This window comes from Elephas maximus, chromosome 26 (assembly GCF_024166365.1).
Source record: "Elephas maximus indicus isolate mEleMax1 chromosome 26, mEleMax1 primary haplotype, whole genome shotgun sequence".
Taxonomy (NCBI): domain Eukaryota; kingdom Metazoa; phylum Chordata; class Mammalia; order Proboscidea; family Elephantidae; genus Elephas; species Elephas maximus.
This window is the reverse complement of record NC_064844.1, coordinates 19,387,705-19,405,662: the sequence shown is the minus strand read 5'-3', so window position 1 is coordinate 19,405,662 and position 17,958 is coordinate 19,387,705. Positions and strand designations below refer to the sequence as shown.

The 17,958-nt window shown below is 46.7% G+C and overlaps 1 protein-coding gene across 6 annotated transcripts in view; it reads right to left on the bottom strand.

Annotated features, from left to right (window-relative positions):
* Nucleotides 1-17,958, bottom strand: part of THADA (THADA armadillo repeat containing) — a 360,989-nt gene that overhangs the window by 45,660 nt on the left and 297,371 nt on the right. For 5 of the 6 annotated variants that reach the window (XM_049870444.1, XM_049870443.1, XM_049870447.1 and 2 more), the window contains 2 exons: nucleotides 17,426-17,579; nucleotides 11,663-11,794 (listed from right to left, as the gene is read on the bottom strand). In XM_049870444.1, the coding sequence (XP_049726401.1) occupies nucleotides 11,663-11,794; nucleotides 17,426-17,579 (286 nt within the window). Of the gene's footprint in view, nucleotides 1-8,503; nucleotides 8,596-11,662; nucleotides 11,795-17,425; nucleotides 17,580-17,958 lie in introns of those variants that run through there. The other variant, XM_049870449.1, reaches the window with a different exon arrangement.

The following is a 17,958-nucleotide window of genomic DNA, read 5'->3' as shown; positions in this document are numbered from 1 at the left end:
CCGTGTGGCTTCTTGTGGTCAAAAAGAGCAGAAGGCAGAAGGAAGTCTGGGCTATCCCACTCCAGCACGGACATCTTCTAAGAGATCTGAGAACAGAACTTGGAGGTTTTCATGAGCGGGATGGGGGCTTTATAGGTCTCTGACGTCACCCTCTGCATCTTCCTTGGGTAATGGCGGAACCTGGAAGAATGAGGGGCTACTACAGTGGCCAGACGTACAGACTGTTCTTGGGCCCCACCCTTGCCTTGCAGAACTTTTTGGTACTAGTTACGTTGTGACAGCTTGGGTGTGACAACAATTTGCTTGCTGGGATTGGAGAAAGAACCAGCCCTCTGCCGAGTACGTAGACTGATGAACCAAGGTAGGAAAAGCGCACTAGACAGCATCAGATGAAAGACATGTACGGGGTGCTCAAGAAGATTAGTTTCTAAGAAAGCCTGAAGCTGGGGGCAGGAGGGCTGCTGGTCAGTAAGACTTCTCAGTCACCCTAACCAGCCCCAGGGGCTCTGGGCACCCCTGACATGGAGGTGAACCCTAGCTCCAGAAACTGGCTTTATGTTCAAGGAGGAAGCTGCTCATGATGGTGAGAAGAGGGGTCTTGTACCTTGATATGGCCCAGCTGAGGAAAGTGCAGGCTCCTTAGGTCAGAAGAGGGGGGCAGAGAAGGGGAGAGCTGAGGCCAAGACCAGAAGAGAACAAAGATCGCCAGGCGTGGACTAACAGGGAAGACACAGCCCTGGCAGCCACATCAGCGCCAGATGGCCTAAGCCGCAGACTGTGGGCTTATCATCACCCAGAGGGGTCAGTCACCTTGGGTCCAGGGAGCTTGGCTTTTGGGAGCAGCAACAGAGGAGGCAAAATGATGCAAAAATGACCCTCATTTCGTAGAGAGGAGCCTGTTGTCGTCTCTCTGGGGCTTAGTCACTGGGAGGCCATGGAAACAATCCAATCACCCCAGCAACCCAGCTGCCCAGGGTACCCACTAGCACTCGCAACCTGCTCCCAGATTTAAGACGGGAGCATTAGTTTGCATCTGCTTTTGCCCATCATGAAAGCTGGCTGCCAGTGACGCACTTGCTGAGACGCAGGCCAACGTCAGGGGGCCCGGCTCTCTGGGAACAGCAGCTGATGAGAAGTGAAATGTGGTATGTGGTAACTGGAGCTCCACTGAGGCACTCCACTGCAGCTGGAGCTGACGGGAGGTGGGGGGGGCGGGCTGGGAGAGGAACTATGCTTCCGGTTGTAATTGAGCACCTTTGTTTTCAATCAATGAGAAAATAAAGAACTAGTTCTGCATAACTACCTTCCTTTGACAGCCATTTCCCCTCACCCTCCACTTGGTAAAGCAGAGGTTCTCTCTGGAGCCAGGCTGTACTTCCTAACTGCTGTGCGCTCCCCTGCAGCCCTGCTGACACACCACAGATGGACCCCCTGGCAGCCACTGAGGGAGAGGCCAGGAGAGGCCCAGGCAGTGGACTCCCAGGGCTGGCCTCAGGGTGTGGTTTTTACTGTTGGGAGATGCCTGGTCTCACAGAACACTCTGTTCTCCCCACCCTTCGTTGCTGGAGCACCTCCAAGCAGCACTTCAAGGCAGCGTTCCACCTCCTCTGCCCATGACCACTGCACCGTCTCCCACCGCAATGGGTTCTCTCCATCCCAGGAGTCCAGATTATTCCCAGGGGCACCCCTACATTTCTGCCACTTCCTTTCTGGAAATCAAGGCTTGGGAGGCAGTAGAGAGAGTGCCATTCCATGTGTCTCAGTAGATCTGTGTTTTAGGCCCATTTTCCACTAATGATATGACACTCGGGGAAAAAAACTCCTGATTTATGTGATTCCCTTCCTCCAGGAAAGAGATGACGGTACAGGGAGAGAATCAGCCTTGATACAGGACCTCCCACTATCTCTCGAGGCAATGGCCCACCCGGCCACAGCTCCTAGTCCTTTCCTAGGACGAACTCTCTTTATCTGAGCCCTGGGGTCCCTAATCCATTTTCTTGGGTTATGATTTCTTAACTCTTAGGTTGCAGACCTAGAGGCAGGTTCAGGACGCCCTCCTTGGCTTAGAAAAGGCAAGGCCACTGTCACCACAGGAACCTGGGTGCCAGTTCTGGCTCTGACACTCATATTCCCTGAGACCTTGGGCCCATTACATTACTTCAACTCTCTGAAGTTTAGTTTATTCATATCTTAAATGGAGAAAACAGTAAAGCGTCTTACAGATAGTCTCACCAGTGGTGAGGAATAAAGGAGGTGAAATGAAGCAGGAGCACCCGGAGGGTGATGGTTATCCTCCCTTCCCACTGTTACCCACTGTGCACGGCGAGCAGCCTGTGGGACAGGGCCCCCAGAAGCAAGGGGACCCCACTCTCAGAGCTGCCGCTACCTCCCTTATGCCTTCCAGATTATTCATTCTGCACTGACCCCAGCCCCCGACCAGGGCCCGATAACTACCTGGCAGGTCTTCCCCCACCAGGCACTTCCCAGTGCCCAGCCCTGTGCTAGGCCCGTGGGCCCCTATGGATGAAACTCTTGCTCAAGAAATGATGTGAAAACTGCATGAGATGGGATGGAACGGTGAGGGGGAAGCAGTTAGTCTAGGGCCTGCCACAAGGCTGATGGAGTAGACTCTCCCTTCCTGGTTGAATGAATGTCTCTGAAAGCGGTGGGGCCTGAGGTGGCTAATTCATCTGTAAACAAGCATCTACCACCTCAGGGCAACTTCACAGACACACAGAATCCCAAAACCAAAAACCAAACCTGCTGCTGTTGAGTGGATTCCAACTCACAGCAACCCTATGGGACAGAGTAGAATTGCCTCATAGGGTTTGTAAAGCTATAATACTCCCAAAAGCTGAACAATGAATAAGGAAGGCCAAAGAAGAATTGATGAAGTTGAATTATGGTGTTGGCGAAGATTACTGAATATATCATGGACTGCCAGAAGTCTACAGCTAGAGTGTTCCTTAGAAGCAAAAATAGCAAGACTTCGTTTCACTTATTTTAGACGTGTTGTTACGACGGACCAATCCCTGGAGAAACACATCATGCCTGGTAAAGCAGAGGGTCAGTGAAAAATAGGAAGATCCTCGATGAGACAGACTGACACAGTGGCTGCAATAATAGGCTCAAACATAGCAACGACTCTGAGGATTGCACAAGACAGGGCAACTTTTCGTTCTGTTATACATGGGGTTGCTATGAGTCAGAACTGACTCGAAGGCACCTAACAATAACACAACAAATCTTTATGGAAGCAGACTGCCACATCTTTCCCCCACTCGGAGTGTCTAGTGGATTCGAACTGCCTACCTTTTGGTTAGCAGCCAAGAGCTTAACCACGGCACCGGTAAACCAAACCAAACCCATTGCCATCAAGTTGATTCTGATTCATAGCGACCATATAGCAGGGCTCCTCAAATAGCTCCACTCCCCCTTAAATTGATTCTAAAAACACTAATCTCTTTATTGAGTTTAATTTAGCTGCTGTGATTGACTGCTGTTGTTTGGCTCAACTCGTGGGGATCCCAGGCACCAAACAAAACACAGCCCAACTTGCGCCAACCCTCTGACGGATCTCAGACCAGACTATTGAGATCCATACTGTTTTCATTGGCTGATTTTTGGAAGTAGATCACCAGGCCTTTCTTTCCAGTTTATCTTAGCTCCACTGAAACCTGTTCAGTATCACAGTAACATGCAAACCTCCAACGGCAGACAGGTGATGGCTACGCATGAGGTGCCCTGGCCAGGAATCAAACCCGGGTCTCCTGCATGGAAGGTGAGAATTCTACCACTGAGCCACAAGGACCTCTCACTGTGATTGACGTGTTCCTCCAGTCAATCATCCAACAGTCATTCGGTGGAGCATTTGTCATGTGCCAGGTTCTAGAAATACAGCAAAGATCTAAACAGACCAAAATCCTACCCTCTCAGAACTTTTATTCTGGTGGAGGGAGACAAACAACAAATTAAAAAAGTAAATAAACAGGAAAATGATAAGATGTGAAAGGACTGTGCAGAGCATTAAATCAGGGTGAAGTGACAGCGAATGACGCCAATGACTCGGTGGCTATTGCAGACTGAGAGGTCAAAGCAGGTCCTCTGAGGAGATGACACTGAAGCTGAGATTGGAAAGACAAGGAGTCAGCCCTGTGGAATCAGGAAAGAGCATTCCAGGGAGACAGGGCAGCTAGTGCAAAGGCCCTGAGGCCGGAACTCACTTGGGGAGTCTGAGTCTGGGTCCCGGCTATGGGATCGGAGAACAGAAAAGCTACTCTGGAGAGGGTGTATCTGAGTAGATTAGGGAAAGAACCTACTGGACGGTGGATAGAGGAGGGAGGGGATACTTGGAAAGCCCTACCAGGGCCTGACCTGTGAACCTGAAGGGACTGAAAAAAGCACAGGGCCTCTGGCTGGCCTGCCTCTGGGTGGGCAGGGGGCCTCGGCGGGCAGAGGTTCCGGGAGCAGAACTGTCTGTGACTCAATGTGAAGCCCATAGGGTCAGGGCAGCTTTGGTGACTGGGCTGTCTCACCGTGGGGCCTCAGTGTAATGTCACAGTGACCCAGGGCTCCCTATCTCTCTTCCCAGGCACTCCCTCCCTGCTCACTTAAGGGCTGAGCATGAGAGACATATTCATACTGTCACCCTAGCTCACGGGCTCTGCATGGGTGATGAGGGAGTACATGAGTGTACTGTGTGTGGGGGCAGAGGAATACATTGTTGGGGAAGCTGAGCAGGCACCGGTTCTTTTCTTTTTCCCCTTGCCCTGGGCTACATGACTGTTTTGACTCCTCACCCCACAATGTGACTTGTCGACTGCTCTCTAACCTCTCAGTCTCAATTTTCTACATCCTGTTCCTGTTGCCACTCTTCCGCCTCCCTGCTAAGCTCTATCATTATTCCGGTCCCTAAAGTTCACAGGGCCAGGCACAGGAGCCTCCTGAGCCTGGTTAAGTTCTGTCTTAACCCAGGGCCATTGCCCCTGCTGCCCCCGCTGGCTCCTTGGCCCTGCAGTCTGAGGGCTGCCAAACTCTTACCCTGGAAGACCCAGACAGTGAGTCGCTCATAAAGACTGGGGAGTTGGAGAGCTCTAGTTTGTATGAATCAATGAAAAACACCGCCCCTTGAGCTGGTTCCGGCATGAAGGTCAGTTGGCTTGTTCTGGGGGTCTGTCTTGTTTCAATGAAGGTCCCTAAGAGGCACAAACAGTTTGCTCTCAACTATGAACCTAAAGGCTGGCGGTTCAAAGCCAGTTGGCATCACCTCGAGAGAAACGCCTGGAGATCTGGTTCCATTGAGATTACGGTCCAGGAAACCCTGTGGAGCAGTTCTACTCTGTAACACACGGGACCACCACGAGTGGGAGTCAACTCAACAGCAAGTAAATTGGTTTTGATTTTCTTGTTTCAAAGTTAAAGCTCAGAGCTCTCTAATCTCCTTGGGAAACTAAGGACTGACGAAGACACTTACTGTCAGGCAGCCTACTGTGGTAAAGATCGAACCATCCACACACACTGAGCACCTACTGTGTTCCTAATAAAGAGAGGCTCCAATCTCTCAACTTGAGGGCTAGCTGGGAAGATAAAACTAAAGCACATGAAAGATAAGCTAATATAGAGTAGAGAATCAAGGACTATTTGGGATTATCTCTCTAAAGTGTTAAAAAGCAAAGGTTCACTTTGAGGACTAAGGTGTGCCTGACCTAAGCCATGGTATTTTTAATCACCTCATATGCGCGTGAAAGCTGACCAACAAATAAGGAAGACCAAAGAAGCATTGATGCAGTTAAATTAGGGTACTGGTGAAGATTACAGAATATACCATGGACTGCCAGAAGAACAAACAAATCTGCCTTGGAAGAAGTACAACCAGAATGTTCCTCAGAAGCAAGGACAGCAAGACTTCGTCTCACTTACTCTGGACATGTTATCAGGAGGGACCAGTCCCTGGAGAAGGGCATCATGCTTGGCAGGAAGAGGGTCAGCAAAAAAGAAGAAGACCCTCAACAAGTTGAACTGACACAGTGGCAGCAACGATGGACTCAAACACAGCAATGATTAGGAAGATGACACAAGACTGGGCAGCGCTACATTCTGTTGCACGTAGGGTCGCTATGAGTCAGAACCGACTCGATGGCACCTAACAATTTCAGATGATGCCATAATTAAATGCTGTAGGGATTCAGAGAAAGAGATCCAAGAGGCTGGAAAGACTGGGGTGTTATAGAGGATTGAACGCATTACCACCTAAATTTATATTTTGGCCAGATGAGCAGAAGTTTTACATGACATTTTGTGAGGAGGGACCCGGTAGTGGGAAAGAAATACTTGGAGTTAAAATTTCAAAAAGAGCCACAGGTTGGTATTTCTTTGTAGTCTTTTAGATTTGTCTTCCTAAGAATACTTCTACAGAGAAGTCACCTGTACCTTCCCAGGTTCCTCCCCCGCTCTCACCCAGAACTCTGCCTGACTCAAGAATCACACAACTTTATGGATTTAAATACTGCCCAGGCTTCAGCTCCCTCCTCCTCCCAAAACCTTTGTTCAAATGCCATCTGACATTAAATCCTCATATAGCATTAAAGCAAATATGAGTGACCTGCTGGGGTGGAAGAGGGCTGGGATCCCAGGGGAGGAGGAACTAAGCAGAGCCGATGACCCTGGTACCTCCTGTTCTCAGGCTGGAGCTCCTTCTAGAGCATCTTAAGGCTTAAGGTAAAGTCAGAGTGTGGAAAGGGGAAAAGCATAGCTTCATCTGCAGTCCTGCCTGTACAAAGCTGTAAATGTCAATGCCCTTCCCTGAAAACCTAGAAATGCCATTTCTTATGTTCCTCTTTGCATGCTCCCTGACTGGTAAAGTGGGGAAGGGGGTCCTGCTGCCAGTGCTCTGGGAAATCCATCCTTCCTAAGGCTGAAGGAGCCTGAGGTGGCTCACAGAGAGATCTGTGAATAGGCTGTGAGGTTCATGCTTCCGTGAGAGTGAAGGACAGGAAAGTTCAGCAGGCAAAAAGGGGAACAACGCATCCATCCTGGGGCTCCCAGGATCACTGTGCTGAGCGTTGGAGAGGGCAGGGCAGAGCCTGTACAGTTCAGTCTGTTCCTATTGCAGATAAAGGCTCCCTTTTGCCCTCTTGGTTTTCATTGTCAATGTCTTCAAGGCCTAAGGAATACTTTGTCCCAGATCACACTGACTTGTGGTCTCTCGGTGCATTTCCTGGTTCCTGGTAGCTTCCCTTCCTGGAATGCCGCAGCCCGAAGCACAGCTAGACTGTTTCCCTTGGATCCCCCATAGCTTGAAACCTTGACGTCATCTCACCCTCTCGTTTTCACCCATCTTTCATAAGCACCCGCCCCCAAATCCTGTTGAGTTTAACCCTAATACTTGCACAAATAGATTCTTTCCTCTCCATCCCATCATTACTGCTGACAGCTCATGAGGAGCCCTGCCTCCCTCACCCCAGTCCCAATCTGTCTCACACCCTGCTGCCAGAGAGCGTGCCTAAAACCTGCTGGGTTACCTACAGAAGGCTGCCTATCCTCCTTGGGTTGGCATTCAAAGTCATCTGAGTGTGGGTGTTCCCACCTATCTAGGTTTATCTCCTGCTCCTCCTCTTAAGCCCCACCTTTCTCCTGCTAGACCCCAGCCCCGTGTTCTGGCCATACAAGTCCACTCACTGCCCTACTGTAGGGTGCATCCTGCACTTCTCCAGGTCCCCCTAGCAGGCCGTTCGCTTGTAGCAGGTATGAGATCAAAGCAATTTTTGTCTGATGCAGCCCTCAATTACAGTATTAGATCTCCGATAGGGAGTCCCTGTTTTTTTTTTTTAGAAGGAAAAGTGAGATTTTAATTTTTTTTTTTCATTGTAATTTTGACTTCTCAAGGAAGATAATAAATACTAAAATAACAATAATCTTTTGCTGTGGCATTTATTAAACCACTGATTCAGGGGAAAAACAACACATATTTTTAAGGGAGTCAGGATTCAACAGTAATAATTAACTTGGAACACCAAAGGGGAAAGAAACCATGAGCAGTATATTCCACAAAATCCCCGGGAGAGTACACAACTCCTATGCTGAAGGAATGTGAAAAGTTGCACTCGTCTGCTTGATAGCCTTAAGAGATGTTAAAACAAGGCAAGATGTTAAGACAAAACAAGAATCAGTTGGCGAAACTTCTGACTAAAGCGAAAAATCAGAGTGATTCTCGTCTTCAATGCTATTTTTGGTTTGAAAGAAAAGATCAGTGTTCTATGCTCGAGAAAATCAAGCTGTACCGTGGAGGCTCTGAGCAAGCCTCGCTAACCAGGCAGAAGAGGTGGGACACTGGGGAGCCGAGCTCAGTCTCAACGAGTGCCACCACAATGGGGAGGCTGTATTGCTGAGATCTTTGAGTCGGAGGAGTCTCAGTTGAATTTGACTTCTTGGATGCAGAAATTCACTTAAAAAAGGTGTGGGATAACGTTTGCATGTAATTGGAGGAGGAAGAAGTCCCTCTGAGGGCTGAATTGTTGATGTTCTAACATTAGGTGCTGATGTGTTGGTCTTGTCTCCATGTGAAAATTCGATTTTAAAAAAACAAAACTTTTTATTCTGAAATAATTTCAAACAGAGAAAATTGTATCACAAGAGAACTCACATATACTCCCTCTACACATTTTTTTATGTATATCTCTTTGATATTTATATGCACACGTATCTTTATTTTTTTCTGAACCATTTGAGAGTAAGTTGCAAATGTTATGTCTCTTCCCCTTCATATTTCAGTGCCTGTGTGCGAAGAACAATGATATTCCCTTAGAAAACCACAGTGCCGTTATCGAATTTAGGAAGTCTAACATTGATGCACTACTTTTATCCAATCTACAAACAATATGCCAATTTTGTCAATTGTTCTAGTAAGTTCCTTCATGGCTTTGCTCCCCATAGTACAGGACTGGGTCTGGGGTAACGTGCTGTATTTAGTTGTTGTCATAGATAAACCAAACCCGTTGCCACCAAGTCAATTCTGACTCATAGCAACCCTATAGGAGTCATAGAGTACTTGTTCTTTTCACACCTCAAATCTTTTTTTAAAGACCAAGATGAAAAATACAATAACAGACAAGTAGCTTTAAAATTTTTCACTCCTTCAGAGGCTCTCTCACACTTGAGGCTTTACATGCAGGAGGCACTCAGTACGTAAGTAGTGAACTGAACTGGTTTCTATTTCTTGAGAAAAGACAAACTAGTATTTCTTAGAAGGTGGAAGAAAGCGATCTTTTTTAAAAGACAGAAGGAGAACATGGTAATATATTTTCATTATAAGTAAACATGGAAAAATTCTGACAGAAATAAAAGTAGTAGAGCAAAGATGATAGAATTCTTCTATGTAGTGAATTCCTCTACGAAATGATCTTTCCAAACACTGGATGAGAGTCCTAGGAAAACCTAATGAATATTATTATATTCCATCAAATATTTACTGAGCACTCGCTGGGTGCCCTGTGTTTCCTTCTAAGGAAAACCTGCAACTGGAAAAAGGAAGAAGTGGCAGAATTTTATATATCAAAGAAGTATGACAGGGAAACAGACCCCTTTTGCTTTTGACAGGATGGGAGCGGGTGGAGAGAAGCCTACTTGCTCCTTACTGCAGCACTAGGCCGGATGCTTTCCCACTGAGCAGCACAGCCAACCCTGACTAAACTTGCCCCAGAGTAGTATCACTGGGTGATTATCCAAAAACTATCTTCTTCCATAGAAGCAGAGAAAAACACACGATCACTACAACTGAGGACTCAGATATGGGGAAGTTCACACATCCCAAGGGAAGCTTCCAGGGACCGCAGCCCTTTGTGCCAACACAGTAAGCAGCCCAAGCCACGGGGACATGGGGCCACAGAGCATGGGCCCTCATCACAAACTGTACAGCTATACAGTGTCCCCTGCCATTCTGCTGTTAAGGTAAATCAGTGTGATGGTTAAGATTGCGTGTCAACTTGGCTGGGCCATGATTCTCAGTGTTTATATGTGGATGGGATCTGCTCTGAGTAGTCAATCAGTTGAAAGGGAGTTTCCTTGGGGATGTGGCCTGCATCTGAATATAAGCAGACCTTCTGGCTTTTTGCTTGCTCTGGATTCTGTGGCTGCCTCCTGTTCGTCTGACCTCCGGTTCTTGGGACTTGAGCTATCAGTTTATCTGCCGATCTTGGAATTTGTTGATCTTCACAGCCTATCAGTGGAACCCTGCTCTCTGACCTGGATCTTGGGTTTGCCAGCTCCTGCAGCTACAGGATTCAGGAGAAGCCTCTATGCTAATCCACAGACTTGGGACAGTCTAGTCTCTACAATCACGTGAGCCATTTCTTTGATATAAATCTTTCTCTCTCTATATTTATACACTTTATAGGTTTTGCTTTTCTAGAGAACCCAGCTGAAGACAACCGGCTTGCTCAGCTTGTGACTACTTGCCTCAAATGTTTTTCTGGCTTCTCTTTGGGATGAGGGACCAGAGATGCTCCTTGACATCCAGCCCCAAGGAGAGGGAATGCCAAGTCCAGTCAAAGTACCCACTCTCCCAGATGGCCACTTGTCCAGAGGGGTGACCTCGCATCTCACTCTACCCAGCAGACCATTTTCCACCTGTAGCCAGCAGTTCTTTGCTTCCACAGCACCTGCCACCACAGACAGCTAACCCCAGGGCCCTGGGCTATCACAGCTCATATCGTGGATTTGGGCTGCTTGTAACTACTTGGGTGAGCTGCTCCCCCTTCTCCTTCCTCCTGCCTCCCAGGTTAATGTGTCCACCAAATGAGGAGCCAGGGCACAAAGAAGAAAAACTTAACTTATTCTCACCTGTTTTTGTCACATGTAAAAACTTATGTAGGAATGAAGTGATGAAGCTGTAATTCCCGGGTTACATAACCACACAGGCAATCAAGACTTGGCTTTATTTAAACAGAACAACAATGCAACGAACAAAAGACCGTGCACTGTTTATTAGGTTTCTGCCTTTGAAAATAATTTTTCTCTGTGATGTCGCACAGCAGGAGTCAGCAAACTATGGCTAGCAGACCAAATCTGGCCAGCTGTCTATTTTTGGAAATAAAGTTTTACTGGAACACAGTCATGTCCATTTGTTTACCTATTGTTTATGGCTGCTTTTATGGATTGAACTGTGTCCCCCTAAAATATATGTTGGAATCCTAACTCTTACACCTGGGGATGTAATGTAATCACCTTCCATAATGTAAATCTAACTTAATTGATCAATCGATTTGTAGAGGTCACACCAGTATAGGGTGGATCTTTAATCACTTCTGAGTTATATAAAGAATAGCATATTCACCCAGAGATGCAAGCACATGCGGGTGAAGACACGCTATCTGATGACGATGGAGACAGATGAATCTACAAGCCAAGAAACTTGAAGGACTGCCTAGCCTCTTGAACTTTGACAAAATGAATTTCTGTTCTTTAATGCCACCCATTTGTGGTATCTCTGTTACAGCAGCACTAGGGAACTAAGACAGTTGCTTTTGTACTAAAATGTCAGTGTTGATACAGAGACCAAAATGACCAACAAAGCCTGAAATATTCACTATCTGGCCACTTACAGAAAAAACTTGCCAACCCCTGTCCTAGAGCAAGACGGCAATGCAAAAGGATAAAAATGAGGTACCTGTTGACTGGGAGGTATTTTCTTGTGACAGGGCAGTTGTCACGATCTCCGCAGCTGCATCTCTGACAGCTTGTTCCTCACTCTGCAGTAGGGTGAAGACACATCTCCAGAGAGCAAGGGTATCCTGCAACCCTGAGAAGACCAAAAGGAGTTGGAAGATCTAGAATGCAGTTAATATTAATGATATTCCAGAACACTTGTGCTCCTGCAGAGCCTGTACATAGATGACCAAGAAGCAGTCATTCAAACAGAACAAGGGGATACTACACAGTTTAAAATCAGGAAATGTGTGCGTCAGGGTTGGATCATTCCACCATACTTATTCAATCTGTATGCTGAGCAAATAACCTGAGAAGCTGGACTATATGAAGAAGAGCACGGCATCAGGACTGGAGGAAGACTCATTAACGACCTGCATGCGATATGCAGATGACACAACCTTGCTTGCTGAAAGCTAAGAGGACTTGAAGTACTTACTGATGAAGACCAAAGACTACAACCTTCAGTATGAGTTATGTCTTAACAAAAAGAAAAGAAAAGTCCTCACAAGCGGACCAGTAAGCAACGTCATGACAAATGAAGAAAAGACTGAAGTTGTTAAGGATTTTATTGACTTAAATCCACAATCAATGCCCATGGAAGCGGCAGTGAGGAAATCAAAGGATGCATTGCATTGGGCAAATTCGCTGCAAAAGAACTCTCTAAAGTGTTAAAAAATGAAGATGTCATTTTGAGGACTAAGGTGTGCCTGACACAAGCCACGGTGTTTTCAATCACCTCCTATGCATGCAAAAGCTGGACAATAAATAAGGAAGACTGAAGAAGAATTGATGCATTTCAATTACGGTGTTGGTGAAGAATACTGAATATATCGTGGACTGCCAGAAGGACAAACAAATCTGTCTTGGAAGAAGTACGGCTAGAATGCTCCTTAGAAGCGAGAACGGCCAAGACTTTGTCTTGTGTACTTTGGACATGTTATCAGGAGGGACCAGTCCCTGGAGAAGGACATCATGCTTGGTAAAGCAGAGGGTTAGCAAAAAAGAGGAAGGCTCTCCACCAGATGGATTGACACAGTGGCTGTAACAAGGGGTTCAAACATAGCAACAATTATGAGGATGGCGCAAGACTGGGCAGTGTTTTGTTCTGTTGTACATAGGGGCTCTACGAGTCGGAAACGACTGCCGGCACCTAACAACACCAGAATGCAATTTACAAACAGATAGGAACGCTGCTTCAAATTCACGGTAGAAGACAACAGCGTTTCTCCCCCCTGCCCCACCCCGCCCTGAGTACCACAAGAAAGGACGACCTGAGAGGGAGGTAAATACTGGAGGAAAGAGAGCCCTGAAAGGTCAGGGTTGCAACTGCTTTTTGGGGACGGCAGGACTTCTGGAGGCAGCCAGCCCCGGGCTAGGCCCTTAGAAGGTGCTGTCTGGCTGACCAAGGCTCTGGGCCCAGCTGGCCCCCATGACTCACAATTCTCAGGAAGGAAACTTTATGTACCAAGAGTGCTTTGGGAGAAACTGGCCCAGTGCTGATCTGAGTGACTGCTTTAGTTTATAAGTTTCGAAAGCACCGTTTCAATCAAGATTATGCTTGAGGGTGGGGAGTGGGGTCAAGAAAAGGGCATGAAACTGTGATAAAGGCACAAGCCTGAATCCACCCTATGGGGGTCCTGACCGTCATTACCCGTGGGCACAGACTCTGTCTAGTCACCCTGGGCTGGATGCTGCTGTGGACGACCGGAAGGAAAAGACGAAAGCAATCTAAAGTGAAGAACACAAGAAAATGAGTAGCCAAGGATGAAACTGTGTAGCTGTGACTCAAAACAGAGAAAGATCAGAGTGGTCTGGTGTAACTGAGTCAGACTTCATGAGGGCGATGTGGGCAGGGCCTCCCAGAAACAACATGTGTTGCACAGGTGGGGTGGGGCCCAGCTATGTGGCCAGCCTTGCAGGGGTCAGCAATGACGGGCCACGGAGGATCGTCACACATCAACCCTATACCTTCCATGAGGACACGACTCTATCCTCAGAACTTCCCTTTGTCTTCCCCTTCCCTCATCTTCCCATGGAGAACCTGGTATCAGAGTCATGGCCGCTGATGTCATATCAAGAACAGCAACAGCTCCATTTGGGTTTTATTCTCTTCTTTATCACAGATCTGGCTTTAAAGTTTACTCAGTCTTTCAGAATCAATCCTTTCTAATTGTTCTCTAAGGTTTAATACTTGCCTTTCTTAACAGTTTCCCCTTTAACATGGTCACTTATATCCCCAAGATTCTCAATCTTCCCTCTTTAGTCCATTTCTATTTTTCTCTTAACTGACTTTGCTCTGCCCTCTACCTGTCCCATGTACTTTTACGCCCTTTGTTTCGCAGTTCAGCATCTATTTGTCATGGTTTTGCAGGCCATCAGCCACAACTGATGGCCCTCCTCATTCCCTGTACTGCTACAACTGGCACTGTACCATCAAGCAATTCATCAGGAACCAACGGCTTTTTGGCCACGATTCAACTTCATACAGGAATTCCAGGTTATTCAACTTACATTTTGCCTGTTACAAACTAGGGTAGGGGTAGTGACCAAAGTTATCCAGAAAACGTGCTGCAAAATAGTATTATCTTTACTGGATTCACTTGATCGAAGTTATAAATCTTAGCCCTCATTCCTCTGGGTCTGATGATTAAGTCACAGTCACAGAAGGTCCCCCTCTTGATCTCCCTTTGGGTGAGAGAGAAATGTCTGGAACGGTTTAAGAGAATTCAGTCACTAAGAAAAAAGAAGTCAAAGGATATCAAAGAAAACGATGTTTCCCAGAGAGATCCAGGGATGTGAAACACTTCATCAGCCTGAACTCTGATAACACTTAAAATTTGAATCTCACATTCTCAGAAACAAGTTCTTCCTTTAGTCTGTAAACTCCTTCTCCGCAACTATACCAAACATTCCTTATTCTCCAGGGCTGGCACAGAAGAGGTGAACAAAAACAGAATCCTGCTAATGGATGGGAAGCAAATCATAGCATGATAATATGGGGTTAAACACGGCAGGAGAGGACATGGCTTTGGGCCCTGAGTTTTCCTTACGATTTCCTAAAGCTTGGTTTTCTTAAACATCATTGAACATGACAGCCTTTCCTAATTACTCCTTTGAAGGGTGGAGAGACAAAAGGTAAGAGACACGGAGGTGGACAACATGGCTTGAAGCCAGCTAAGAGCCATACAACCAGCTGATTTCAAAATATCTCCACTTCTATATCGCAAAAATACCTGAAGTTTGAAACTAACTTCAGCGAAAGGAATTAAAGTGAGAAACCTGGAAGTCATCCTGGAATCTTCCTTTTACATTAACCTCAACACCACAAAGCCCTGTTGGTTCTACTTCCTAAATGCCTTTTGAGCATGTTCTCTCTTCTTCCTTGCTGTCATAGCTTGAAGAGACCTGAGATTTTTCACCAAGATTATTGCAACAGGCTTCCTGGAAGAGGTGACAGTTAGACCGAGACTTGAAACACAAACAGAGGTCAGCCCAACAGTGATTTGTTTAGAGAACCATTCCTTACTGGTGAGGCAGGAGTCTGTGTTAGGAGCTGCAGACAATGAGGTGAAAGGGATGGGCAGGGGTGAGAACAGAAAGGGCCTTGGGAGCCATGGGAGAGGGTGTTTAGATTTTATTCTGAAGGCAATGGGAGCCCACTCAAAGGTTTTAAGTGGTGGAGTGAAATGATCAGATTTGCATTTCAGAAAGACCACAGAGGTTCTTCAGAAGCTTTGGGGAGAAGTATTGAGGGACAAAATTAGAAACAAATAGACCAGCTAAGAGGCTGTTTGTGAAAACCGATTAGAATAGTTGGTTGTAAAAATGGTATGGGGGCAGCGTCTGACCTTCTCTAACTTCACAAGGTGGGGAGGGGAGTCACTCTCAGCATCAACAGCCCAAGGCTGACTGCAGTGAGGTCAGACATATGGTCACCCTCCAAACCTCTTACCAATTCTGACACCAGCCACCTTTCCCACAGCGCTCTCTACTTCTCTGTTGGCTTCGATAATTCTTTGCAGTGGCCACAAAGAACTCACAGACCATACTCACAGTTACACGGTTCATTACAATTCAGGATCAAGAATGACTCAGGATACAGGTCTTTGATCAGGACAGCCTCTTTTCAGCTGTGCTTGCAGGCAGGCCTCTCTCAGGCCCTCAGCCTCTGAGCCTGGCCTCTGCCCTGCTCAGGCAAGTGTTATAAAGCTCTTTAGCTTTGCCAGTAAGTGCCCAGGGGCACCCTACTCCACCAGTAAGCCTTGGTCCAAAGGCCCTCAGCTCTCTCGCTGCATGGGTTGGCAAGCCTACCTCCACCAACAAGTGCCCAGAGGTACGCCACTCTGCTAGGAAGCTTCCTGACCGAAGGTGCTTAGCTCTCTCGCTCTGCGGGTCAGCACACCCACTATAACCACCTTGCTCCCTGGGCTGGGAAGCCCACTGCACCATCTTGCGCTGGTCTTCTGGTTCTGCTGCTGCCACTTCTCACTATCTTGGGCTGTCTCCAGTGTTACAGCTCTTTCTCTGTGTCTCTTGGGTCTAGGAGGTTCTCAGCACAGGGACCCTGGTGGTAGTGAGGTCCCCCCTTTCTGCCTCTGCGATGGCTCATTTTAAGCCTGGTGTGATGGCAAAACTGACCGATTCCCTTGTTAGGGTTCCATATACCTTATTGGCATGGTACCATCCCCACAAGAATGCCATGTACCTTATTAGTACTATAGCAAACTGTCCACTGCCCATGGTGGGCCACAGGCACCTTATTTGCATACTCTCACCCAGTCTTTTGGTGAGAGTTACAAGACCATGGCTAGAAAGGCCATATAAAAGTGATCCATCATACCACATTCATAAAGTTATGTTCTACATTCTAGTTTGGTGACTAGGGTCTGGGTCTTAAAAGGTTGCAAATGACAATCAAGGATACAACTATTGGTCTCTACTCATCCAGGGCAAAAGAGAAAGATGGAAACCAAAGATTCAAAGAAGAAACTAGTCTGTAGGACAGACAGCTACATGAACCATGGCCTCATCTACCTGAGACCAGAAGAACTAGATGGTGCCTAGCTACCACTACCACAATAGATGAACCCTGATAGAATGGGAGAAAAATGTGGAACAGAACCTCAAATTCCTAAACCAAAACAAAAACCAGACTTACTGGACTGGTTGAGATGGAAGATTCCCTGAGACTATGCCCTGAAATGCTCTTCAAACCTTGAACTGAAACCAACCCCTGAGAGATCGCCTTGTAGCTAAATAAGAGATGGGCTCAAAAAATAATGCCACCTATAAGTACTGTGCGCCTTAAAAAAAGATCACCTATAGGAGACCAAACCGTCAACAATTACTTTAAAACAAAGACAAGAATGTAAAGGGGCAGGGAAACTAGATTAATAGAAACGGAACAACCAGAATGGAAATAATGAGCATGTTCACGCATTATGAAGAGTGTAACCAATGTCACCGAACAATCTGTGTAGAAATTGTTGAGTGAGAACTGAAACTGTTGGTAAACCTTCACCAAAAACACAATAAAATATTATTAAAAAAAATGATTAGAATATGAACTAAGAGGGCGGGAGAGATTTGAAACACATCTGAAAGATACAATGGTATGGTGACTGCTGCCATTTTTCACCTTTCCTTCTTTTTTTGTCTAGTGTGTCTATTCATGCTTTGGTGAGTTAGATGCAATCGACTTCTCCGCCCTCAGCTGACTTACCAATAATCGGATGGGGGTTGGTGAGGAAATATGGTGTGGTGTTGGCGAGGACCTCTGCAGCGGCCAGCCTGGACTCTGTGGGAAGATGGTCTTCACAGGACGAGATGACCAACTGGACCCACTGCTTCAGCTCGGGGGCCATGGAGTCTCTGTTCTGAGTGTACAAAACGTATCAGTGGTTCAGAAGGTGCAACCGGGGGCTGGCATGGTACCAGGGAGGCGCCACATCAAACTGGGCTCGCAAATTAGTTCTTAGCTCACTGGGAAGAAAGGTTTTTTAAAGCTGTTTCTCCATCCAACTAGAGGGAATAAACAAGCCCAAGGAAGACTATCTGACTTGTCTTTCAGTAACATGGAGTCACTTTAATGAGAGGGCAAGTTTCCTGAATTTTTTTTTCTAATGAAAAGAAAGTTATTAGGAAACTGCTGTATTTGATAGCTTCATTAAAACAAAACTTGGGGGGAAAGACTGTGGCCTCAGACAGTACTGGCTGTCCCCCATAACCAGAGGCTCCTTCTTCCTTTAGTTACAG